This window comes from Artibeus jamaicensis, unplaced genomic scaffold (genome assembly GCF_021234435.1).
Source record: "Artibeus jamaicensis isolate MK-2021 breed Jamaican fruit bat unplaced genomic scaffold, CSHL_Jam_final contig_3243, whole genome shotgun sequence".
Classification (NCBI taxonomy): Eukaryota; Metazoa; Chordata; class Mammalia; order Chiroptera; family Phyllostomidae; genus Artibeus; species Artibeus jamaicensis.
This window is the reverse complement of record NW_026521766.1, coordinates 1464362-1491356: the sequence shown is the minus strand read 5'-3', so window position 1 is coordinate 1491356 and position 26995 is coordinate 1464362. Positions and strand designations below refer to the sequence as shown.

At 39.1% G+C, this 26995-nt stretch overlaps 1 protein-coding gene and 1 pseudogene across 14 annotated transcripts in view; one reads left to right on the top strand and one right to left on the bottom strand.

Moving 5' to 3' along the window:
- PAM (peptidylglycine alpha-amidating monooxygenase) overlaps window positions 1-26995 on the top strand; it is a 278484-nt gene that overhangs the window by 146046 nt on the left and 105443 nt on the right. For all 14 annotated transcript variants that reach the window (XM_037142660.2, XM_037142659.2, XM_037142657.2 and 11 more), the window contains 2 exons: window positions 12786-12843; window positions 25970-26057. In XM_037142660.2, the coding sequence (XP_036998555.2) occupies window positions 12786-12843; window positions 25970-26057 (146 nt within the window). The remainder of the gene's footprint in view (window positions 1-12785; window positions 12844-25969; window positions 26058-26995) is intronic.
- LOC119047258 (dynein light chain roadblock-type 1-like) lies at window positions 22259-23467 on the bottom strand (annotated as a pseudogene).

The window sequence follows — 26995 nt, the reverse complement described above, 5'->3', positions numbered from 1 at the left end:
AAAATGGTTGGGATCACATTAGACTGCTTACCTTCTTTTAAAAAAAAAAAGATTTTATTTATTTATCTTTAGAGGGGAAGGGAAGGAGAGAGGGAAAGAAATATCAATGTATGGTTGCCTCTCCTGCGTCCCCTGCTGGGAACTGGCCTGCAACCCAGGAATCGAACCATGGAAATCGAACCATGACCCTTTGCTTCCCAGGCCTGTGCTCAATCCACTGAGCTACACCAGCCAGGGCTTGTTTACCCTCTCAATGGTCTAAATTCTAGGTGTCTACAACCTTTTTTTACCTTGTCCTTTGAAACGTCTTTCAAATGTGTCCCTTTTCTTCTCTGTCACAGCGACACTGGTTTCCCTCTCCCTGTGCTTCCTACAGTCTCCGGTCAGCCCTTGCCCTCGCCCTGTTCTTGCTCCCCCTCTGTATCTGCACCAGGCAATGCCTTCCCAGCGTCCAGACCTCGACCTAAGCAGCATTTTCTCAGAGAATTTTTTCCCGACCCCTTCTCCTTCCCCCATCCCTCCGGCTCCACCCCACCCCCACCTCTCAGAGAGCTGTCATTGCTCTCATAGCACCACACGCCTCTTTTCAGAGTGCCCTTCGTGACATCAGTTTTACATTTGTTCGTGTCACTACTCAAATCATAGCTGTTTCCTCTCCAGCCTGCAGACTTTGGGAGGGCAGGAAACACATCTGTCTCTGCTCAGCATTGAATGCTCCCTGTCTAGTCCAGGACCTGGCAATAGTAGAATCAGTATATATTTGAGGGATTGTTGGATATATGGGGCATGTGGCTGGGCAAATGGACAGAACTCCACTGTTTACAGACTTAACCCAAACCAATAGGGGTGCCTACTGGTTCGTTCCCGGACTGCTGTTGTATCCCCATTGCTCATTCTCAGTTCCATCAGTGTACTTCCTAAAGGGCGACACTCATGATTTTGTGCCCTGCCCTTCACTCACAGGCCGTGACTCACAGCACATCTAAAAAGATCACATCTGAATTCTCATCTCCCAGCCCCTTTCATTACCTGGTTTTGTTCAGTCTGCCCGGCTTCCTTACTCAGAACTCTCTAAAGTGTCACCTCGGTGCCTATTAGTCCACTGGTTTGTCTCCACTTTCACCATGCTTCCATCTCTGGGTTTTGTCCGAGTGAAGTTTTCAACTCCCAACTCTGGGGATCTCCCTGTTACTTTGTTTATCTGAATTCTGCCGCTTCTACACAGAGACTCAGCTTCTCTGCTCAGGGCTTCTCAGATGCTAAGAGAAGCCTACAGTCACTTCCTATTTTTGAGGCTCCCATTTTATCATTTTCTAAATATTAAGAAATGCTTAGGCAGGCGTAGAAAAACAAGGACGCATTCTGCCTGCCAGACGTTCCCCACTGGACTCTCCCGATGTGCTTCCCACTCTCCTTCAGCCTACTCCTGGCTCCAGGAGACTGACCTTTATGGGCACCTTGCATTGCTCTCATGCTGTCTGGCATCCAGTTGCTGCAGTCAGTGGAAGACTGGAGAGAAAGAGGAAGAGGTCAGGGCATTTATTTCCTTGGCTCCTTCTCTGTTGGTCAGCAGGGACAGGATTTCTCTCCCTATGCCATAGCTACTGTCATCTTTCCTGTGGCTAAAGCAGTTTCTGGTTTTAATAACTTCCTCTTCTTTCTTCATATTTTATTATCTTCGCCTAAGGGTAGAACATTTTTTTCATTAACTTTAAGGGAGAGGAAGGGGGAGAGGGGAGAGAGATGTGAAAGAGAAAAATCAACTTGGCTGCCTCCTTGTATGAGCCCCAAGCCACTACTGGGGATGGAACGTGCAATCCAGGTGCGTATCCTAGCTGGGAATCAAACATTCCAGCCAGCTGAGCCACACCAGCCAGGGCTTGCCTTGTGTGTCTTTGAGTGGTAACAGCTACTACTTTGTAAATTCCTGAAGTGTTTTAAAACCCCATACATGCTTCCCTTAACCTAGCCCACAGCTTTGTCCTTGGTTACTTGGTTAAACTTTCTTCACTTGACTCCTTTATTTGTGCCTTGTTTTCTAAAGTAGCTTTGACTGATATATTTTTAATATTAAATATAACAAATTAATACTTTCATTATAGAAATGGTACAGCATAATATACAGTGCCATTCACAAAAATGCTAAAGGATTTTTAAACTATATGAAAGCTGTGCATTGCAAATGGTGGGTTCTGCACACAAGTTGAAAGTTGTATTATCTTTTTTCAGTCCTGTCTGTATCTCTCACTCTCTATGTTACCTTGTTAGGAGAAAAGTTCCTCTGGGACTCAGACCCAGGCAAACAGCCCTCCTCCCCTTGCCCTAACAGCTCCCGCCTGGACCCAGTCAACCCTTCTGATCTCTCCCTTCTCTGAACTCCCACCGCCCTTCTAGTGCTTAACACGAAGCTTAACACCTCTCTGTTTCCTAACGGGAGCCTTTGCCTCCTCCATTGGATTCTAAAGTTTCTGTAGGAAGATAATTTTTCATACGTATTTTTATGTCCCAGAAACAAACTATAGAGAGAATCAATATATACTTGTCATTTGGCTTCTTGGCTGCTACATTAATTGGTTGTTAGGTTAGTTTCAAAGATTCTTGGAGACAAACTGCACCTTTTTTTATTTGAAACATTTTTTTAAATTGTATTTATTTCTTTTTTAGAGTGAGAGGAAGGGAGACAGAAAGAGAGGGAGAGAAACATGATGCGTGGGAGAAACATCGGTCAGTTGCCTCTTGCACGCCCCCAGCCAGGAACCTAGCTGGCAACCCAGGCATGTGCCCTAAACGGGGATTGACCCTGGGAGCTTTCACTTTGTGGGATGATTCCCAACCCACTGAGCCACACCAGCCAGGGCTATATTTGACACATTTGATATGAAAACTTTAACTATAAAAAAATGGTAAGGCTTCTGTAATGAAACCCCACACACCCATGAAGAATTATTAACTCATGTTTAACTCCTGTTTATCAATTATCTACCTACTTTTTTTCCCCTCCACACATACACGCATTGAGTTATTTGGGGGCATCTACTAGACATCATTTCATTTAATTTCATATTGTAGTATGTCAGTATATGTTTTAAAGGATATATACTTTATTTTTAGAACATAATCACAATCACCATTATTACTATTATATTATCAAACATGTAGTCAGTGTCAAATTTGTCTGATTGTTAGTTACATTTTTAAATGTTGGTTTGTTTGCGTTAGCCTCTGAATGTAGTCTACACGGTAAATCTTATTGATACGTGTTTTTAAGAGTAGTGAGGTTCCCTTTGTCTCTTTTTTTCCTTGTAAGTTATTTGTGAAGACAGTGTATTTGTCCTAAAGAGATTTTTACATTCTAGGCTTTGCCGATTGCATCTAGAGTATCATTTAGTGTGTCCCTCTGCCCCTTGTATTTCCTGTGTTGGTATATCTAAAGGCTGGATTAGATTTAGGCTGGAGTGTTTGTCAAGAAATTTATAGGTGATGTTATGTGATACCAATGAGAAGCATACAATGTTTGAGTGTCTCTCTTCTTACGATGTTAAACACTTATTAAATTAGGAATTGTGAGATGGATTACTCCATTATAAAGATTTTTTAACAGCCTTTCACCTATTGGTTTCTTTTTTTAAAAATTATTTATTTACTTATTTTTAGAGAGAGGGGAAGGGAAGGAGAAAGAGGGAGAGAAACATCAATGTGTGGTTGCCTCTCACGTGGCCCCCACTGGGGACCTGGCCTGCAACCCAGCCTTGTGCCCTGACCGGGAATGGAACTGGCGACCCTTTGGTTCGCAGCCTGCACTCAATCCACTGAGCTACACCAGCCGGGGCTCACCTATTGGTTTCTTGCCTAGATTCATTAGAAGTTGCTTTGGGTGTGTATTCTGTCATTCCATCTGAATTTGACAGTGGAAAACTTTCTATAAAAAATTTTGCCCCCAATAAACTATTTGATCACTCTTAAATTTACTTTATATTATTTATACAGTTTATGTTTTATAACTTCTGGCTATAAAAGGTCGTTTTCTTGTAATGCCTACTAAGGGCCACTGGCTATAGTAACCTTTTATATAATGATAATTTAGGATTACTTAGTTTTATTGTATTTATCATGCTGTGTGTATATGTAAGTTTGAAAAAATAAGAAAATAAAACTTATTTTAAAACATTGAATTTACTTTTCTATTTAGTATTAGAAATTTTACAATCTGGCTTAAAGAAGGATACCATGCGCTGGAGTGCAATATTTACATTTATAATGCAAAATGAACTGATGACAAGTAAAAAAAATGTCTGGAAAATGGGCCTTTGCAGTTTCTACAGCTATTTGGTCCATTAGATTAATAATTCCATTAACTACCGGTATACCCTGGGAGTTTAGATACAAAGAGAAGACAACCTTTGTAGAGTAGTTCCTCTCCTTGAATTATGAATAATATCTTTCAATGGAAGTTGGAAAGTTACAGTGGAATAAATATGGTTTGATAGCCTTAAAAACATAAATAAAATTCATAACGGAAAAAATGACTCACTGCTCTGGAGCTATTTTGGTAGGAATAGGCCCTTTATGAAAGGTTATTAGTCATGCAGCATAAGAGAGTCCAACAAACTGGTTCAACCAGGGTTCGCTGCATACCCAGGTCTTCTTCCAGGCGATCTTTGGGAGCACAGACAAGAATAAATCAGGGCTTCGGTCCCTAAACCACGGTCCAATGGCAGGACACAGACTGGCAAACAGGGAACTGTGGTGCAACGCCTCAGGTTGAGACAGAAATGTCTATGACCTACAAAGAAAAAGCAAAGAGCTGTCCAAAGAATATTTTTATATTTGATTTTATAGTTCCTCTTATAAGTTCAAGGCAAAGGATGCATATCTGTTGAAATATTTCCTTTGTGAGTTACAAATCTAAGGAAGATGCTATTGGTCATGGAATCAGTAAGGGAGTGAAGAGAAGCAAAATGACTTTGCCCTTGATTAGCATAGTTAAATAGGAGACTTCATCATTAAACATAAGTACTCCAGCCTGTTGTGCCTCTTCCTCACTTCTTTTTTTAAAGAAAAAGTGTCATTTTTCAGAAGTTGCAATTGTCTTCATTTAACCTGGAATTGAATTGGCTTTCCATCTCTTACGTCTCTCAAGGTGGTCGGGCTTGCAGAACAGATTGATAAATAGTTGCCAAACAGATTGATACATAGTTTCCAGCCATCTGTGCTCAGGGAGAGGAATGGAGGTGTGACAAGTTACTGTTGACAACAAGGTTCAAAAAACTGCTTTTCATCAAGTGTCCCTGATTATGGGAAACAGTATAGTTTCCCATCACATACTCCCCCTGTAACCAGGAAGCCAGAAAGGATTCCACCACTGTTACCACCTGCTGAGCCTAGGTAATTAATGACACACTGTTATTAGTGCACTCCTTTTTGTTTTGTCTTAAATGTAAGCGTGTGAACGCTGTGAGAAAGAGATGTCCCATCACCAAAATGCTTTCTTTTCTTCATCATTTGCTAGTACACAGTGGTAATTCCCAGAGAAGAGGCCTTGCCAGGAAAGTAGCTCCCATATCAGCTACTTGGCATCGAGAGTCTTGTCATCATCAGCCACAATGTCATTATAGTTTAAAAATGCAAATGGGATTCTGGGATAAAGCAGCCGAAGGATAAAATTCATGTAAAAAGGGATGCTTTTGTATAAAACCCTGATTAGGCAGCACCTGTAGTACAGGTTTCAGTTCAGCCTTTCCTTCTTTCTTTTTTCTGAGATCAGTGGCAGCTGTAGCATCATCTCTGTCAGTTCAGCCCTTCTTAAACTGAGTTTATTGCCACCAAAAAGGAAGCAGGTGGTGCGTACAAGATTCAACAAATATTTATAGAGCACCTACTATGTGCCAGGTTTCATTGTAAATGCATAGGATGCTAGCAGACATTTCTATAACAGGATTACCTTCTGAATTAGGATAAACACCGCAGAAGTTCTTAGGAATGAAGCTTAATGGTAAGGGCAAAAGTGGGGCCTTCTAGGGAATGCCCTTTTAGAGGCATTTAAGAATGTTTTAACATAAAATCTTCACTGTAACTATTTCTTCCAGAGTCTAATAAATATAAACATAAGTGGACAACATAGTTTTTAATGTATATGGTAAGATAAAAAACTTAACAGGGAAAAAAATTAGGGTAGACTCCATATAAAAGTGACAACTTAAGGAATTGTATCTGTAATTAAGGGTCTTATGTTCTGGTTTCAGAGAGATACATTTTTTAAACCTGGGTTTTTTGCTCCAGAAAATCATTGCTTTTCTTTGCTTTTCATTATACACTAGGTTGAAAGTAGACCAGAGTCACTGTAAACGTAAAATTCGTGTATTAAAATGACTTTGGGCCCTAATCAGTGTGACTCAGTTGGAGCATCTTCCCGTAAACCAACAAACTGCAGGTTCATTTCCCAGTCAGGGCACATGCCTGGGCTGTGGGCTGATGCCCAGTAACAATTTAATTCTGTTTTCTATCTGGATCAATTCGAAGAAAACTTTAAAAAATATTTTTTAATTGCTTTCTTCCTCTCAGTGTAGTTCAAAGTCTTGTCAAAGAGGACTGATCACTTTCTGTACTTTTTCTTGTTGGTCTGGCAAAACCACTGCCAGTTCCTGAGATTTCCACCAGTTATGTGCAGAATTTAAATTATTTAAACCCAAAGTGAATATTGTGGGAAAATGTAGGGCTTCATGGATCCTCCACGGTTTTTCTGGATTGGATTTAAAATGTGTATAATCTGGGTTGGTAGAGAGATGGCTGCCTACTTTTCAAACAGGCACAGAGTAATAATTGCCATCCTGAGGTGGTTCCACTGCTCTGGTTATTTAACAAGAGAAAAGTTACCCGAGACTGTACTACACACAATGTAATATTTCTATGGCTTATGGCCATATACAGAGAACAGCAAATTGTGAACAGCCACAGAAATAAGCAAAAGGACCATATCTAAGAGAAACTGGGTCATGTTGCCTATCTGTACACCTATTTGTGGCACCACATTGAACAGTCTCTGTAAGAAAGATAGTCTGCAGGGATTCTTTAAGCCCAGACAATAAAAAGGGCAGTGAGGATATTATCCAGTCTAGCGTTCCACACTAGAATCTGAATGGTACCTCTGGTTTCCCAAAACAAAAATTACTGGTTTCATGTGAACAGTTTTCACATGTAATGGTGTACAGATGGTTTTGTTTGTCCCACATTGATTTAAATGAGCAGTTGATGTTATTAACTACTTGTTCCATAGAAACCACTGTATCTCTGTCTTACAAATGACTAAATCAAAGAACACTTTTCTTCAATAATGTAAACAAGGTTTTACTGTTACTGCCTGCACGAGAACTCAGTTTAAAATGGATAATAATAGAATATAATAGCAGTTCTTTCCTAACAGGCAGTTTTTTTCCATTTCTAGCACACTATCTTCTTTCATCAGGAAAATGTACGTTTTCTGGATAATGCCCAACAGCAGCAGTAGAGAGGCCTGGGCAGTATCTTGCCCCTCTTGATTCAGATTTGGCTGATATGCCATAGCAGGTTGCACTGGGAGATGTGGCTACGTAGGTTCACATTATATGTCTCCCTTTCTGTGCATCCGAGCATTATGTTAGCAGTTTGGATCGGCAGTAGTTTATAGATAGTCCCCGGGCACCAAGCTCAGGTACAGTGTTCTTCCCAGAGAGAGGAAAAAAGCGTTCATGATGATGATATATGGAACATTGCGAAAGGTTGTACAGGTAGTTTGGTTTGAAATATAGAAGCATCCTGTCTAGGACAGTGTGTTTGAAGGAACTGCTATAATGGGCAGTAAGGTGCTGTGTTTGTCTCTTCAGAATGTGTTACAGAGAAACATTGATCTGAGTTATGTATATGTTTTCAAATAGCTTTACTTTGCAGAATCAAAATAGTGACAGAATCAGATACTGTGGCTCTAGTCTAGCTTTCTGCAGTTTGTCAACAAGCTTTCGTGATATGTTTTCAGGTGCTGTTGGAAATTTACAGAGGACTTGAACTAAAACTTCTCGTTAAATTTTGCCTCTTTGACGTCTTTATTTCTCCCATTAATCAAGTAAACAAATAAAATTGTGTCTAAGAACTGATATTTTCTTTTCAAATATTAAAGGGCTTCAAAAAATAGCCTTTTAATACCCATCTGTCAATAGTGGAAAGAGAAGTACTTTAGTGAACTAAATTCAAATTCCATTTCATCAACTTCCAGAAATTTTTAAAAATCACGAACAAGTTATTTGCCTTCTTGAACTTGAGTTTTTCTATCCTAAAAAGAGTGTCTGTAATACCTACCTGGTGGCATTATCATGGGAAATAACTATGATGAAAATCTTTCAGAATAAAGTAGGAGGCACAATCAATGTTATCTCTTTTACAAGGTGTCAAATGCTAAGTACTGATTGCAGTTTAAATTTTTTTTTGTATTGTTGAATGGCAAAGGTTGTGTGGTCATATTTACTTAATTGGGTCATTGTTAAATAGTGTTCCTTGTGTTCATCTTGCAAAAAAGAAAAACACAGTGGGTTATTTATACATATTAGTAATGTAACGATTTCATTACTTTGAGAAATGTATCATTCTAGTTTTCTTCCTATTATTGCCTCAGGAAGATTTTTTAAGTGTTTCTCAAACCCAAGACTGGTTGATGATTGTTAACTATGTGTTTACACATTATTATGGTCTTAAACTCAACTACTTAAACCAACTACTGCTTATAGCATGGAATTTAAGTTATTTATTCACGGTGATGTGCTATAGAAATGAATCTGTATTGATAAGCTTATAACACTTTGGCAAAGGCCATTGTCCTGGCCATTCTTCAAAGGTTATATATCTTATTTTTAACAGTTGTTTATTTACTTATGAGGAATCTTAAATTTTATTTAAAATATAGGATTTAGTCTCATAGGAAAACAAGTATAAATGTGAAAAGACTCCAGAATCATAACTTAGCTAGAATATGAAATCTAAATAAACAATTTAAAAAATGTTTAAGCTAATGGCAAGAAAGTAGCAAGAAAGATACATAATAATCTCTAATAGTCTTTTTTAAAAGAATTTATTTATTTATTTTTAGACAGAGGGGTAGGGAGGGAGAAAGAGACAGAGAGAAACATCAATGTGTGGTTGCCTCTCGCGCACTCCCTACTAGAGACCTGGCCTGCAACCCAGTAATGTGCCCTGACTGGGAATCGAACCAGCAACCCTTTGGTTTTCTGGCTGGCACTCAATCCACTGAGCCACACCAGCCAGGTCAAATAGTCTTGAAGGCATACAATTGGAGACTTTTATTATAACTCTGAGAGTAATTGGGAGAAGAAAACTAACAAGAAAAAGAGTGCTTACTTGCACTCAGCCAGACTGAGAGAGACAAAACTCGGCCCTGCACCATCTTTAAGACTTGGGCTCTCCAGTTGCACCGTGTAAACGACCCTGATGGTGTATCTTCTTTACATGGATCTTGAGTTCTCAGCTTAATTCTAAGTCAAATTCAAACTGTAGTACCAGAATACTCCAGACCAAAATCACTAAAACCTTTTACAGTTGCAGAGAAAAGAATAAGTTACCTTTTAGCTGTTCTCTGTTCTACTGAACTGTGGTCTTCAGAGCTTTCAGTTGAAGGCTTATTATTGATTTGATCCACACTGTATTTTAAGAATGTATTTATTTTGTAAAAAACATTTTTACCTTTTTTGGTAACAGAATTATTCTTTATCTTGAAAAATGGGTCTTAAGTAAAATCCTAAATCAGAGTATGATGGCCCATGGTAGACCATTGCTACAGTGTCTAATAGAAACTTTGTTCTCCCAAAATAATTTTGCAGGATACTAGTTATCCTGCAGAGAGGATCTCCTTTATCCATTCATCTTCTTTGCCTTCTCCTGCTCCTTCTTCTCCTTTTTTAAACTTGCTTTAACATAACAGAAACGAAACCACTGAAATCTGAACACATTTTCGTTAATAGGGAAATTAAACTAATGAATACAAATTCTTAGAAGCATATCAATCCCAAGTTATTCTGCCATTTTAAATTGCTCAACTGATGATATGAGCGAGAATTACAATATGGATCAGATCCAACTTCAGTATAAATAATAGTTTTCTTTATTTTGAATATCTAACCATTCTTGTGCTTAGTTTTTCTTTTTGTCAAAAGAGCCAACTTGCTGAATTTCACATTTCTATTTATACCTATAACTTGTTTATTTCCAAAACAGCTTGAGGTGGCTTATCATAAAATCAGAGCTAAAATAAAACCAAAAACTATTAGTCCAAATTTAAAAGAATTTTTGTTTGGTTTGTCTTTAAGTCATTAATTGTTTGCATTGCTTTGAATGATCTGTAATGCCTTAGTCAGACTGCTGATGTTCCCGTCTCAGCTCCTGCACTTGTTAGTGTCAGAGGTAAACTAGGTGGACACTATTTAAAGTGGTAAGGATAGATTTCTTCAATAGTAACTATCAATAGGGAAGGGGGTCCAATGTGAACTGAACTCAACTTGCTAAAACAAAACACAGACCTTTTAAAGACTGGGCATGTTAAAAGAAAGGCACTGAGGTGTTGGTGGAGCTTCAGGCCATCTGGGTTTGTTGATTGGCACTTACTTGGAAAACAAGCTTCTCAATCTTTATGACAGGAATCAGTGATGGAAGTTAGAGCTAGGCTTTCAGTGGCTAAGAATCCGAGCAGAATTACTCCTTGAATGTGAGAAGAAAGTTCTTGGTGATAAAAGATTTAGATCTCACAGAGACAGAAAAGATTAGTTGCAAGCTTTCTTAAGAAACTGTGATAAGAGGAGGTTCAGAAGTCTGTCTCCCTATTGTGAAGTTTTGACTAGGAGAAACGGTAAAGTTGCTTAACCTTGGTTTGCCTCAGTTTCTTCATCTCTAAAATGGGATGATAAATATTACCGATATCACAGGGATGTGTTTTGAGGATTAAAAGAGTTAATACATGTGAAGGGCTTGGAACGGTGCTAGCACATACTCAGCTCTCAATGTTCTTATTCTTAGTATCTTATATATAACGGAGGTTGTAAGAGCATCTATCTACCTTACTGGATTGTTTAATTTATTAAATGATGTAATACAAGTAGAAGATTGAGAATCATGCCTGGAATATTATAAACATTCAGTAACTGTTGGATAGAAATGGTAATAGTAGCAGCAGCAGCTATAGTAACCATGAAATATCTTTGAGTAGTGATTTACTCATAGCTGAGGATGAACAAATAAAACAATCTTGAGTGTATTATTTTTTCTGTTAGAACAGAGTAGGAATATTTTTTTGAATGAGTAACTCACAGGTTGGAGAAATATTTATGAGCAATTTTGTACATGATTGTGAGAACTTTGAGCATTATTTTGCCAATATATTTCTTGGGTTTTGGATACACAGTTCACATCTCCATCATTTCTGTGGCTTAACCTCCTTACCATGAAACCGTCAACATTTCCCGGTACATTTTCTTCTTAGCAAAGTAAGAAGGAATCGAAATAACTATAAAACCCTTTAAGAAATGAAACAGTGTGCTCAAGTGAGAAAAATGGCATGTACAGAAGGAAAGATGACTGAATCATATTTCTGTAATTTTTCAACTTGTTCTGTAATTATAACAACTTGTTTGATATGTATTTGAACCTCCTTGAATCCCATCACAGAAATAAAATAAGAGATACAAATTCCATAATTTTGGGCATTAACCAGTAGGTTTAGAGAAACCCAATGATCTCTGTTCATAGTTGTGTAGTCTCTGGGTCTAGCCCTGAACAGGAATAATGCATGACTTATGAATTACTGAGTTGTCTCTATTTGCATTAGGTATATTACCAACCATAGCGCACCTCACTGAACATGGATTTCCACTAAGGAAGGGGAACAGGAGCTCAGTCTCTGTAAATGGCAATTTTTATCACTAAAATAATTGATGTTAATATGTTTGATAGCAGAAAAGTAACCATTTAGATAAAGACTGATAACTGGAAAAGATAGAATAATTGAGTTAATGTTAATTTGTTCAATAAACTACACAGAATTTTAAAGTAAGAAAGAGTAACCAAATATAATATTTTAAGGCCAACTTTTACTCATTGTACATCTCTAATTAATATTTGGGGGGATTGTTAAGTGATTCAGGAAATTAAATCCTTAATTATGCAAATAGCAAATATGGTTAAGACAAACTCCTACCATTTTGAAATCGAATGCAATTAATTGTTTCACTCCTTCATATAAGCTTCTAAAATGTTGCCTTTTAACTGACACATTAGAAATATTACTCATGATGTATGGTTTTGTAATAGGATTTGAAGAGTCTTAAAGACTTTTAGAGTACCTAAGTACTAGGGTTAGCTCCTCCACTAACCTGGCGTCCTGCATGCAGCAGGCAACTGTGCCTGACTGATCCACTGGTTCTTTTCCAGTCATATAGCTCATTCTTTTTTTTTTTTTTTAATTTTTTTAAAAGATTTTATTTATTTATCTTTAGAGGGGAAGGGAAGGAGAGAGGGAGAGAAACATCAATGTATGGTTGCCTTTCGTGCATCCTCTGCTGGGAACTGGCCTTCAGAGAACTGGCCTGCAACCTCAGTATGTGCCCTGACTGGGAATCGAACCGCGATTGTCTGGTTCGCAGGCCCACGCTCAATCCACTGAGCTACACTAGCCAGGGCTCATTCTTTGAGTAGTTGTTATTTCTTCTTTACTAGCAGCAGTTTAATTTGTATCTTTATCTCTCTTTCTTTAATAGTCTGATACATACTTCTGCATGTCAGTGCGTTTGCCAACGGATGAGGAAGCCTTCGTGAGTAAGTAATGATTGCATGGGGGGTGTTGGCAGTTGAAGGGAGGGCAAGCTATTTGAAATCAGTGAAAGGTTCTCTTTGATGGGTATGAGCATATTAATCTTTTACTGTCAGTTTCTAAAATGCATCTATCATGCCTAATGCAGAAACAAACTCGAGCCAGCCACCGAGAGATAAGATTACAAACCGTATCTGGAGAGATTCACGCGTAATAGTAGTTAAGAGGTTGCATGCAGACGTCAATGGCTGCCAATACCATGTGGTCCCATTTGTAGAGTATTGGCTTTCTGTCTGTGGCTGGATGCTTAATTCTGCTCCACTCAACAGACTGTTTATTTACTTGCTGGGTCATGCTGTAAATCGAATGCACTTAAAATCTGCTTCAGAGAATGTAATATTTTACCTGTTGGACAGGTAGATGGGAAGGAAGGAAGGAAGGAAGGAAGGAAGGAAGGAAGGAAGGAAGGAAGGAAGGAAGGAAGGAAGGAAGGAAGGAAGGAAGGAAGGAAGGAGAGACTAAGAGAAGAGAAGGAGGGATGGTGGGTGGACAGAAGGAACATTGTTCCTGGTGTCTATATTACAGAATAAGGGGACTCTTAAATGACAGGCCCTCCCCTAACTGAATCTTTGAATCAGTTCGGAAAAAGTGACAGAGCACCATCTGCTTTCATCTAGGTTGTTTTCATTTAAACCTCTCTTATGGCAGACTTTTAACTATTTGGGGAAGAGGTGTGATTGGCAGATCATTCGTGGATCTGTTTTTTTTCCTCCTGCTTCACTTTTCTGGTTTGAAATGTTGATTTTGGAGAGAAAGCGACGATAATGAGAATTGTGCTTTGGTCCCTTGGAACTAGTCTTCAAGTGGGCTGTCTGAAACAGCTATACGGGGGTTACGCAATGTGTATTGTAGCCTCGGGGCTGTGTGAGGATGAATTTCCATGAGGTTCTCCCCATGGGAATGTACATTATAGACCTGTAACCCAGAGCAGTGCACACTTAGTATTTTTTCCACACGCTTTGGTGGTAATCACAACAGAAAATACAGCTATAACAATACTCTCTAAACAAAATTGCCTCGATAGTTTAAATTTCTAAAGATGAAAGTCAGACCTTGGGAAATTGAGCTTTACTGATTTTTGTTACTTTGTGTAATAATTGAACATTACCAAGAAAAAAAGAAGGGCAGTGTTCTCAGATCCTGAACTATGAAGACAAGAAAATCGTATAAATTCCTAACTATAGTATTTTGAGCACTACCAAATGTGATTTAGAATATAAATTTATCGTTAAAATGTCAACATTAAAGATTTCCTCAGTTTCATATCCACATGACTGGAGACCAAGGAGAAAATAATAATTACTCATAAAAGATTTTATATGTTTCTATTTTTTACTAATTTTATGTTTTCTTTGTCCAAGTTCAGAGAGAGTTTTGTTTCCTCCTGTTTCACAGTTGCTTTAAATGGAAGGCCACTCTGTGTCCATGTGAAGGTCGTGTTTCACAATAGCACCACATGTCTCACGTTGACAGGTTACTGGTTTGTTTCTGGACGTTGGTCGTCCTGTACGATTTCAGAGCGGGCGACTGTACAGACTATAAATATATAGTTCTGGAATGTGTTACTGTTCTCAATATAAACATTTACTTTCTCGTAGTTTAAAATTAAAAAGTATGAGTGAATATATTCAGTCAAGAAAAATATTCACAGGAGACACATAAAGGGCTATGTGAGGACCAGACTACTAAACATTTCTGCATTTTGTCAGCTCTCATTCTAAGACTCAACTGTCCCCAGTTCTAAGGTCCTTAGCGGGTCTTATAAGATTAATAACTAATTTCAGTATTTCTTCTCTTTTTTGGGGGAGGATTATATGAATACCAAAGATTCTTTCGTCTTTACAAAACAGTTGTTTCATTTTCCATGTGACTCCTTTACTGTGCTACCCCAAGGCATTTTGCGGTTACCATTATTTGCATAATCCAGCAACCACAGAAATTTAGGTATAGGCTAATTAGAACTGGAAATTTAAAAACCAAAGGGAAGTACCAAAATTATTTACATAAGGAATTAGGTAAGGGAAATTTGGCATGTATCAACACATTAATTGTTAAGACAACCTTGAAGTTAGTCCCATTCTATAGGAGAGAAACAGGAACATCAGTTATTCTGATTTAGTTGGGTGCTAGAACAATAGTTTGTATGGAATTCCTGTTTATATAACCAACCCACCACCAGCCATCATTTATGCAAAGCCTGCCAGACTCCAAGTTGCTGAAAGCTAAGATGTTTAAGCCATTTTACTGAAGAGGAAACTCAGAGTCAGAGAGGTCAGGAACATGCCCAAGCTTTTTACTAGCTGTGTGATACCCTCCTTGTATGCCATTTGAACCCTAAAGATATGGGTGTGGGGATAGTGGAACAAGGAAGAAAGAAAAGCAGTTATCAAGTGGGTAGATGGAGCTGAAATGGAGCAATAGCACATCTCTGTCTTCCCAGTATTCTCATCAAATACTATTATTCTTTCATTCCTTTACCTTCATTCTGTACTGAAAACACTCTGGTCAGTTTTGCCAAAAAGTAAGTAAATCTCAACTCATCTTACAAAAGAAAACCCAGTACACATGAAATTTTAAAAATTTGCAGAAGGAAAAAAGCTTGGGTGTTTAGGTTGTATGTTGGGAGAGTGATTGTACACAGCTTTTCCAGACTCCCAAAGTGAAAGTTCAGTAGGGGTAACCAAAGCTTCTTCACAAAAGGTCTTTTTGTGGGTTATCCCAAATTCTGGGGTGCAGGGTGGCTTATCATAGAATTAGGTATGGTTGGAAATGAAGACTGAAAAGGCCTATAATATTTTGTTTATTCTTTCCTTCAGACACTTTTATTATCTTATACCTTCTTCGTTTATTATCTATGCATTTTAAATGTTTGAATGTCAACAGGGTAGGTGCCTCAGGGTGTATAGGGACTCAACCATTGCTTGTTTAATATGCGAGTGAACACTAAAAGAGTGTCTTGTTTGGCCATTTTCTAAGGTACAATATTGAATAGTAGCCAGTTTACCTTTTTGCCTTAAATTATACTCTCATTTGAATATAAATAAATAAGTGTTTTAAGGAAAAGTCACTATTCATGAATTCAGCAAACTTCTACAATTCTGTGCCACACCAGGTAGTGAGCTAGGTGGTGGTGATGGGAGCCGTGGCACAAGTTCAGGGAAACTCCAGCTTGGCGGAATTCTGGAGACAAGACTCCAAATTCCAGAACATTTGAAAAGGACTTTCTCCTTTTGCTTTTCAGATTTCTGAACAAAATAACAAAGGGAAGAATATAATTCAGATTACATTTTTGGACTACAACACAGTCTCTTAATGGTGTTAAAAGCCAGAGTTGCATTTGAATAAATCATAAGTTGGGCTTTCCACTTGTGTGACTAATTAGGTAACTCATTTTAGACAGACATACTTTTTAATTTTGAGAAAATCCCATCACAATTCTCATGGAATTTGTATGTGCATATGCCTGTTATATTTACAAAGGAGCATACACAACACTTGATGTGTTTATTTGCCTGTATTGAATTATTAAGTGCAAATTAAAGTAGGTGTTTGGGGAAGTACTAAAATTAATATAAATATAATTTTTATATTTTGAACAAAGTCATAGCTCTCCCTAGAGCATTGCTTTTGTTTATTGTTTTAATAAGAAATCCCAGAATTGGAATGGGCGAGGGCACATTGAGATCTGCATTTGACCACTAAACTGTGATGCTGTCTAAAAGGTGTTTTACAGACACTCAGAAAAATTGGCTCTGACAGCAGCCCACTCAGCCAAGAAATTTGACTGTCATCTTCATCCACTTGCTTTCACTCACATGGATGACCAGTAAATAAATGTGTCTTTTCCTGAGTGAGTGATGGCAGGTCCCTATCTGCCAACATGCACTAGACAAATGAGATAGGAGCCATTGAATTTAAAAATAGATGAAATTAATCTAATGATTCATTGCTTTTCATTTTCTTTGGATGCTGCCTTGAATGTAGAACAATTCCTACTGCAGATTGGCACAGACTTGAATATTTCCAAATGTGACCTTTCTTAAACAAAGCATACATTACGATGGTGTTGGGATATTTCAAAACCTAAAGGAACAACCTAATTTGGATCAAGTTCATGAGTTACTACATAGTGGGACTATAAAGATCAAGGCCTGACACAGTTACGGTGCTCATATTACCATGTTTTATGGCTTTGACAACAGTAAATAAAAGTGTGTGTGTGTGTGCGTGTGTACATGTGTGTAAGTCCCCATCCCACCACTTTGTCACCTTTTTCTTCTAATCAGTTGACTGCATATCCTTTCCTTTCTCTCCCACTTAGGATTTTCTCTGACAAGAATAATGTAGTTTCTGTCTTCCACATGACCATCGGGTAACTTCCAGCAGACACCCTAGGAAGGTGGCCTCATTTCTTAGTGACAGCTACTTGGAGAGAGCTAAGATAGTACAAGTAAGATACACTATAGGAGGGTCTCTGATGGTGGACTAAATCTAATTTGCTTGGTCATAACCATGAAGGAGAGGCTGCTGCTACGGGTCCTGTCTCAGAGTGTTTCCTGAATGTCCTCTATCTTTTGGTCCCTAAATAAATACCCATGTTTCCAACATGCCCCGCGATGAACCTCAGGGTTACACAGGTAGTAAAAAAAGGGAGAGGGAGGAGAGGAATCATTTCATTATACTTTATAAAGCTGAGATTTTATTTAGAGGAGTCTACAAATTATCAAATGAAACTGATGGTTGTTCCCTAGACTTATTGTGGTGATGATTCCACAATATATACAAATATCAAAACATTATGTCACACACCTGAAACAATTATAATGTTATATGTCAATTATATCTCAATAAATAAATGAATATACACCAATGACAAAGTAACTGATACACGGACAGTGTTGCTTTAATGCAGTAATGTCAAAATGACACCACACCGTACCCCAGTAAAATGGCCAATTCAGAAAGCCTGGTTTTGAATCGGAATTGAAGTGTAATGTCCTGCAGTGCAAGGGGTTTGTGCCATTTTGAGAGTCATTCTGAAGTAGGCATTTCAGCTATTTCGCTGGAAGTGGCTTCTACAAAGATAAGTGTGAATTTTTCTAGTTAGAGAAAAATTTTTGAGAGAGATAGTCAAGATGTGATCTGCGTCTGGGAAGGGGGTCTGTTTGGATGTGCAGACAGGGTGTGAGGGAGAACATTCCAGCAGCCAGTGGTGTGAGCAGTGAAGGGGTGCCGTGGGCACAAGGCTGAGTCTCACTCCGTGCTGGCTGCATGGCTGAGGACAGGTTGCTCAGCTGCTCCCTCCTCAGGCTCATCTGCGGGAGGGAAAAGGACCAGACTCCTGTGGTCCCCGTGGGAGGTAAAGGAGCCCGGCACAGGGTAAGCCCTCAGTAAATGCGAGTGTCAGGGGAGGTGGGCTGCCTGGTGTGAATGCAGAATGGAGGCTGGGGGCTGTCGTGTTAGAAACATGGTGGGCTAGGAGACTGGTGCGATGTTAGCATGGCCTGAAAACGTCAGGAGGAGTATATGTATTTCATTTGGGAAAAAATTAATAGGGAACTGTTATAGGAATAACATTACAAAACTGAGCTTAATGGAGATGATACTGTTTTATCTTGCATAGCCTGACTGATAAAGTGTATGTGTTGATCGTTTAATTGGTTCTAGCATGCACCAAAAAGTTCGATTTTAAAAGATGTATCATCTAGAAGTTTCATGCTTTTTTGTGCTAACTTCCTTTATTCAGAGGGATCCATCATTGTCTATTCTAGTGAGCATTAATGACAATTTCTCTATTAAATTTTCTGATTAAAATGCTCAAGCAGAAGGACTTCAGTTTCGTGCAGAATTGCTCTTTGGCTATACAGGAAGCGGGCAGAAGATAAGATAATGTGCCATCGCTGTGGGCTTTTAACATGCTGCCCGGTGGATTGTGCCTCTGTGAGCTTTACATTTCTCTGAGCCTCTTGGCTCAACTGCAAGATGATGAACTTTAAGGTTGATCATATCCTATACTTAAATTACAACTTAGAGCATAATCTTCAGTGCCTATGAACAGTTTTTGAAGTGCACTCTTTTATTTATTGGAACAAGAGAAATGTTACTGGGAGATACTAAAATGTAGGGGCCTGCAATTTTTTTAAAATTATGACACCTCGTTTACATCATTGTTTCTTGAACTTCACACCTCTCTATTCTCTCAATATTTAAACAACTCTAAAGGAATAACTAAATTTTACCTTTAGAAACTCTTTATATGTTTTTTAAAAACTTGTTTTTATGATTTGTCCTGTGCATTAAAAACAAACAAGGCAGTCCAAATTAACTAAGGGAATTGACTGAACTCACGATATGCTCACATTATACGATGTATTCAGCCACGGAGTCAGAGACTCCTGTTACCCGTCTGTGAAACTTTTCGAAGATACGCTTGCTAGAATGTCCTCTGGAGAGTTAAATGAAACATTGGGGTGAAGGAAGAGGCAGGACTGATCTAGCATTGGCCCTGGGCACCTGCATTTTGAACAAACTCCACAGATAATACTGATACACAGAACCAAGTGAAAAGTACTTGGTTTATGAAATAACATATTATTTCATAAATAAACTATTTATTGTGTATAATATGATTCCACTTGCGGGAAAAAAGAAACAGAGTTAACAGTAATTATCTCTAGCGATATATCCAGACTGCAATTCTAGAATGCTGAAGTTTTGGAGATTCAAACTTGTGTTTTCAAATCAGTTCTTTTTTATTCAATAGGTCAGTTATCCATAGTATTCCTGTACAGCAATCTTTAGCTAAAGAGGCTGCTCCTCCCGTTCTCAGTGGTAATGCAGAGTGGGCTGTCTGTATGTGGTATCTCCCAATCGGGGTTCCTTCACTTGGCCGCATGTCTTTTCAAAGTCTTTCTCCATCCTGGGTCTGGCAGACAACGTCAAAATTTGACATGCAGACCTGGATTTCCTCTTGGAAAGGAAAAATAGAAGCCAAGGGCTAAATGAAATTCTGTGTTAGGTCATATTCTAAGTGTATGTTATAGCCCTGATTGTAGTCTCGTGTTAGCCAAAAAAAGGCCATAAATCAGCCCAAACCTCTGGCAATTAAAACAAATTTTGCCTGGAATTCCAGAAAATAGACCTGGCCATCTCTTTACTCAATATGTCACCCACACACATACTTTTGAGTCCTTCATTTCAGATGGCATTCTCCTTTGAGGAATCTTTCATCATATTTCCTCTAACTGATGTGCATGAGACATTAGTTCTGGAGTCTTAGTCATTCAGAAGATTTTGGGTCCCAGGACTTATTCACACTTATTTGCCTACAAAATATTCCCTGATCTTATACATCAGGCCACATGAACTGTTAACACCCATCGAGACTCAGGTACCATTTACACTTAAGCAACTGTCACCTTATTATTGAGTTAGAAGAGTTGGTGGCACTATAAGCCTTATCAGATATAACATTCCGTTGCAATTTCACAAGGCTATGTTTTTGCCTGTGTGTGACCACCAAGGCTGCCTTTGTTTATTCTCCTCTCAGAATCCCACGGTGAAATGCAGTCGTTTGCATTATTATCCTCTAGCTCTGTTCCCCTTGGAGCCTTTATTTATTTGGACTGTGATGGGACAAAAAAGAAAGAAGGGGGAGTTTCTTTTAAGATGTGATTTAAAAATAGTTCTCCATATTCTGTTTTTTGTAGTGTTGAAATCTGCAGCCTGCTCCCTGGACCTCATTGTTATTTACTCAGGGTGGGCCTTGTTTTGCACAGCCAGACGCAGTAAGTGGTGAGGGAGGAAACCCTGGAAATGAACTGGTCAGCCAGTCTTTTCCGAGCTGACCCCTCCCACCACTGGCAGCAAGCCCTTCAGTGCAGTTGTCCAACTCCTGCTTTAGTTTATGGTATCTACCGTTTGTTTTACATTTACATTTTGATTCGACATTCTTTTTTGCTGGAGGTATTTCTCATTTCAACTTGCAATGAACTGAACTGTAAGCTATAACAATACAAATACTTCATTATACTCTTTCTTCAGGATATGAAAAAGTTGGTCAGTTGCTTATTTTTACTGTGTGCTAATAATTTACTCTGCATTTAAATGAGACCTTGAGTTTCTGAAAAAATATATGAGTCAGTGAGTGTTTATGAAAGGTAACTCTGAGGAAGTTTTTTTTACTACCACTTAAAGATATTGATTTGTTTCTGTGGGGGAGGAAGAAACTTTCCTTTGCCACGGTGTCCAAGGCCCATGAAGCCCAGGATGCCTGTGCGTGAGGCCCAACACAAAACCATAAATTTACTTAAAACATTATGAGATTTGCATGTGTGTTTTTACATGTCACAGTGTATTTAATGTGTAACCCAGACAACTCTTCTTCTTCCAGTGTGGCCCGAGATGCCAAAAGGTTGGACACCCCTGCTACTATCAAGGCTCAAGGGTTTTTGTTTTTGGTTTTGGTTTTTTTGGTCAAATAATCAAATAGACATGAGACAGATTAACAAGCAAATAACCAAATTTAATTGTATACATATATGTGGGAACCCCATATATGAGAATCAGAGACCTTGCATATATGAGAGATTCAGAGACAGAGAGGGAAATTGGGTATATAAGGCGTTGTGAGCCGGGGATGAGCTAATGCAGCTTGGGGCTTCAGAAGGTAATTGCAGGGAGAGCATGTGTTCAGTAATTACTAGTTTGCCTTGCCATACAGATACGTAAAAGCCATTTCTGGTGATAACTCTCATTGTGGGCCAGACTCCTAATTTAAATTCTTCTATATAGTTAAGGGGAGGGGGGGGGACCAGAAGTTTCTTTGAGCCTGCAGGGCCTCAGTTGCCTTAGCTCAAAATAATTCCCACACCACTGAGGCACATCTCAGAGAAACTCGTTCTGAACCCCTCCCTGCCTATCTCATTACAGAAATTAAATTAAATACATACCTAGTAAGTACTTCCTAAAATAGTACGTCAGAAGGAAAAAAATCAGAAAATGGCTCAAGAAGTTATGCTTTGTGTTTTCTTTTGCAAGTTGCAGTTATTTTTAGTTAAAGAAAAACAGCTTTTTCCAAGGGTGATGAAGTAAACTAAAAAGGTCAGAATGAAGCAGGGTCTTTGCTCCTCACAAGCTCTTGTTCCAAAACTTGAACTTGAGGGAAGCGGGCACTCCTGGGGACTCAGGGGTGACTGAGTGGCAGAGGGGTGACTTCGGTGGGAAGGGGTGGAGCTGAAGCCCACTTGGTCCGCGGGGGCTGTAAGGTCATTTCCACCTGACAGTCAGTTGACATGATTAACCCTATTATTCTTGGGGGGCATTAAATGAAGGAATGAACTGTAAACCCAAGAGAGTGGCTTATTCAGTTAGATTCTGAATCACAATCAGGAAATAATTTTTATCTGGTGCAGCCATGATTTCATTTTTCTTGGAGCGAATTTAAAGGAAGGTGAGGTCATTTTGGGGGTCAGTCCCACGCACGGTGCTCCTGGCCTTCGAGATGAAGGCTGAGGCTGCATGAGGCTGGCAGACTGTGCGGTGGTAGGACTGGCCCTGGTGCTCTTAATAAGGATGGCTTTGTGTTCCCTACAGTAATCCTCACACTCAATTCTGGCTCTAAAGTCACTTCAGGGTCTCCTCCACCTCTGCCCTTTCAGACTGATCCTGTAGCTCCGCGTCACCAGCACCGAGAAACTCCTGAATAATTTTCTCCCTTTAATTAGAAGATCTCCCCGCATAGGCAGGGGCCTCAACAAAACATTTCACTTCCCTTCCCAGTGAACAGTCACAGTGATTGTACAGTTTGTCTCCATGATCTATTCCTCTCTCAACAGGTCTCCTCTCTGTTCTTACCTGAGCCTTTTGCTTTTCAGGATTTTATTTTATAAATTTAATGGTAGCCATCTTTTTCCAAAGTTTTGTCTGCCTTGTTTTCCTGCAGTACACACAGTGCATTAACATGAAACATGCTGTCAGGGTCCCCTGCATAGACCCTGATGGCTCAGGGCTTTCTCCGCACCTTGTCCTGAGCCTCCTCTGTTGTTCATACTTTCATCTTGGGTGCTTTTGTCCACCGTCCTGGCTCTAAGGCTCAGTTTTGGGGTGCTTCCCTAATATGTAATTCTCTGAGCCCTTTCTTGAATAAGAGGCATGTGATTCTAATATTCTGCAGGATATTTCCACCTGGATTTTTAGCTCACACCTCAAACTCACCTTCATTTGTATCTCAGAGGTTTTTTAAAATTAACTCTATTGTGTTAATGTCAGTTAATAACATTACATAGTTTTGGAATACACATAATTATAATTCAACATCTGTGTGCTTCATTACAGGCCCCCCACCTGAAGGCTGGTTTCTTTCTGTTACCTTTATTTGGCCCCTTTACCCACTGCCGTCTTCCCCTCGCTTCCCCTTTGGTAACCATCATTCTGTTGTCTGTACCAGTTAGTGTGCTCTGTTTGTTTGTTACTTTTTGTTTTGTATTCCACAGTAAGTGACGCGATAAAGTTTTTGTCCTTTTTCATTTGACTTACTTTACTTAGCATCCTACTCTCAAGATCTGTCATGTTGTCGTAAATAGCACATTTCATATCTTTATGGCTAAGTAGTGTTCTGATATATATGTATACATTTTCTGATATGTGTGTATGTGTGTGTGTGTATCATGTCTTTTATATCCAGTCATCTGCCAGTGGACACTTAGGCTGTTTCCTGTTCCTGTGTCTTGGCTATTATACATAATGCTGCAGTAAACACAGGGGCACATACGTCTTTATGAGTTTAATTCTTGATGAAATATACTTGGTCATGTTGGTTCAAAACAGGAATTCCCCAGAGTGATTCAATTTTAGGAAATCTATTAATATAATTCACCCGTAATAAAAGTATCTAAGGGAGATAAGAACTTATGATCATTTGCACAGGTTCTGAAAAAACCAAGGGTCCACTTCTCATTTGACAAACCCCTCATAGACTGGCAGAGAGAGATTTTAAAAAGAAAGAGAGAGAGGAAGGGAGGCAGATACAATCAGACCAAAAAGTTATAAATATCCATAGACTTTATAAGCCATCTGATAAGTAAAAGATACATTGAATCATATATCAAAATAACTTTAAGGTAAAAGGTTGCCAGATGGGAGGAGGCAAGGGGAGAATGGGTGAGGAGGTGAGGGGATGAAGAAGTACAAATAAGTAGTCACAGAAGAGCCATGGGGATGTACAGTATTGGAAATGGAGTAGCCAAAGAACTTATACACGTGACCCATGGACATGAACAATAGTGGGGGGACTGCCTGAGGGAGGGGGGTGCTGGGTAGAGGGAGGTGGAGCGGGGCAAAGAGGGAAAATCAGGATAACTGTAATAGCACAATTAATAAAATATAATTTAAACCAATCAAACAAACAAACAGACCAGATACTCCCACCTCAGAGCTTTTCCCATTTTCGTTCTGCCAGCGGATTATGGGAGAGAGGGACAGCCTGCCCTCAGCCTGAGTGTCTGTCGGCACAAAATCCCTCTTCTTCTTCTGCTTCTCTTGCTAACAAACTACGGCAAGGTAGCGATTAGATTTTGTATGATTTGTGAACTGATGTAGCTTCCGCTTGATTCTTCCCTGCAAGTACATTCTTCAGTCTCAGAGGCTTACTGCGTTCTTTCATAGTAGAAAACAAAGCCTCAGGTTGTATCAAGTTTGTTTTCCAGCCATCCTCTGTTAGTTTTTTAAGTGGTGGTACAAAAATCCCAAGATATGGCTTTTTCTGGCTTCAAAATTCTTATTCTCAGTACAGTAAATGACACACTCTTTATTTGCCCTGAAAGTTGTAAGTCAAAATGTCTCGTGGTAGGTGCCCCGTGTTCTTTCATCAGCCACATTTTGCCAGTCATGGTGCTATAGTAGGACGTTTCTTGTTTTATAAATACTCATTTATCAGACACATATTTTAGCAGTAAATGAAGCTTTATTAATTTTATCAAACAGAAAAAAGAGCTAAAAGATGCAGTTTCACACCCACTTGCGACCTAAGACCATTTTGAGCTATTTAGCCTGTTTATGTGTAAGGGGACTGGTAGACTCCCCCTTGGGGCACCGTTTTGAATGCAGACAAAAGGAAAGGAGCCGAACCCAGAGAAGGAAAGGGAGCTCCTGTTCAGTGTTGTTCAGCCATACAGTGTGAAAAAGAGACATGTATTGAAGAGGATACAAGAAACACTGCACACAGGACAATGGTGCCTCAGTCCCCGTCAAAGTAGGCACCCTGGGACCTCACTCAGTTCTCCCAGTCTCCGTCAGCTGCTTGTTATATTTTCCTGAATCTCATCAATGGTCTAAAATTTCTTTCCTTTCAAAGGTGATTTTAGTTTTGGGAAAAAGAGAAAGTCATAGGGCACCAAATCTGGGCTGTAGGGGGGCTGAGTCACCTGGGTGATTTGATGTTTCACAAAAACCCTGCACGAGCTGTAAGGCACGAGCAGGCACGTTGTCTCAGTGAAGCTCCAGTCACCAGTTACCCAGAGCCGTGGACTTCTCAGTCCTCCCAGTAGTTCCTACAGAGGAGTGTTCAAGCTCAATGCAAAATTTCATGCAGATTCATTGCTCTACTAACTCAGTCATTTTGAATGCAATGGCCACACAGTACATATGCTAACTCAGCAGTGTTTACCACCCCTACTGACTAGTACAGTGAAGTCGTCATTGTTCACACATGTGCATACCAGCCCTCTCTCCGTGGCTGCCAGGTTACATCAGTGTCACACAAACCGTTCTCATTATGTTAACAATGCCTGGACTTTTTCCAGACAGACCTCATATGTGTAGTTTTAGCCTACTTATTAATTATTTTCTATTTGTTATGTAATATTTACTATCATACTAAATTAAATTATCAAACCATGCACATCTTAAGGAATAGGACAACTTATACAACCAGGACATTCTGTCCTAAGACCATCAGAACATCTTTGTCACACAGCTAATGAATAGTTACACAACTGTCAAATAGTCTCTTGTGACATTAGTGCACAGAAGTATAACTTGTATTCACATTCATGTGTTGTTTTCTCTTAACAGTCGACTTCAAGCCTCGTGCCAGCATGGATACTGTCCATCATATGTTACTTTTTGGATGCAACATGCCTTCCTCCACTGGAAGTTACTGGTAAGGGATGAAGGGCTCATAGTACAAAAGGATGTAGAAAATGTGTGTTTTTACAAGTACAAAGTGCCTCTCTGCAAGTATTTTACAACTAGTTCACAAGTAGGCAGAATATGTCCTTGTTAGAAAACAACATTGTTCTTTTGTATCAAGTAGTTACCATGTTTCGATTATCAGTTATTTAGTCTGCTGTGGAACACATCCATCAGTCTTCAACACTGACTTAAGAAATACATGTCTGCTGTCTTAGAGAGTGTGTCAAGGTGCATACAGCTTGAAATACAAAGATAATTGACACTCTGATGTTTATTTTTTTTAAGTTCATGATTCAACCCAAAGAGCACTGTGGCTGTATTCAATGAGCCCTCTTTTACCCCAGACACCATGCCAGGTGATCTGTCTATGCCATTTCATTTTATCCTAATGTCCCTGAAAGCAGATATTATTATTACTCTCACTTTACAGGTAAGGAACCTGGAGCTCTGAGATTCGGTAACCTATTCAAGGTAACACGACTGGTTAGAGTCCGACCAGGATTGAACCGTAGTTTGTCTGGTTCCAAATCCAGTTATTTTTATTTCATCTCACTGTGTCTCATTTATTCAAGTAACTGTTGCAGTTTTAGAATTTATTTTAATCACTGTGGTGAGCCATAATATCATGTCATGATCAATCAATAAACCTCTATTAAATGCTTGTTATATGTCAGAACTGCAGCAGATGCTGTGGGAGGTTCTAACATAAATAGATATGTTTTCTACCCCCAGAAGCTTACAACGTAATTAGTGCTTGATATCTTCCCTCTCATTTTCTTCTTTGGTGGTAAGATCAGTGAACCCTGAAAATAGCTGTGCATTTTAAGCCCATTTTGCACCAATAGCCAGAATCAGTGTTACATATTTAACAGCGTAGAATGACTAGTGTGTCTTCCTTTGCATTGG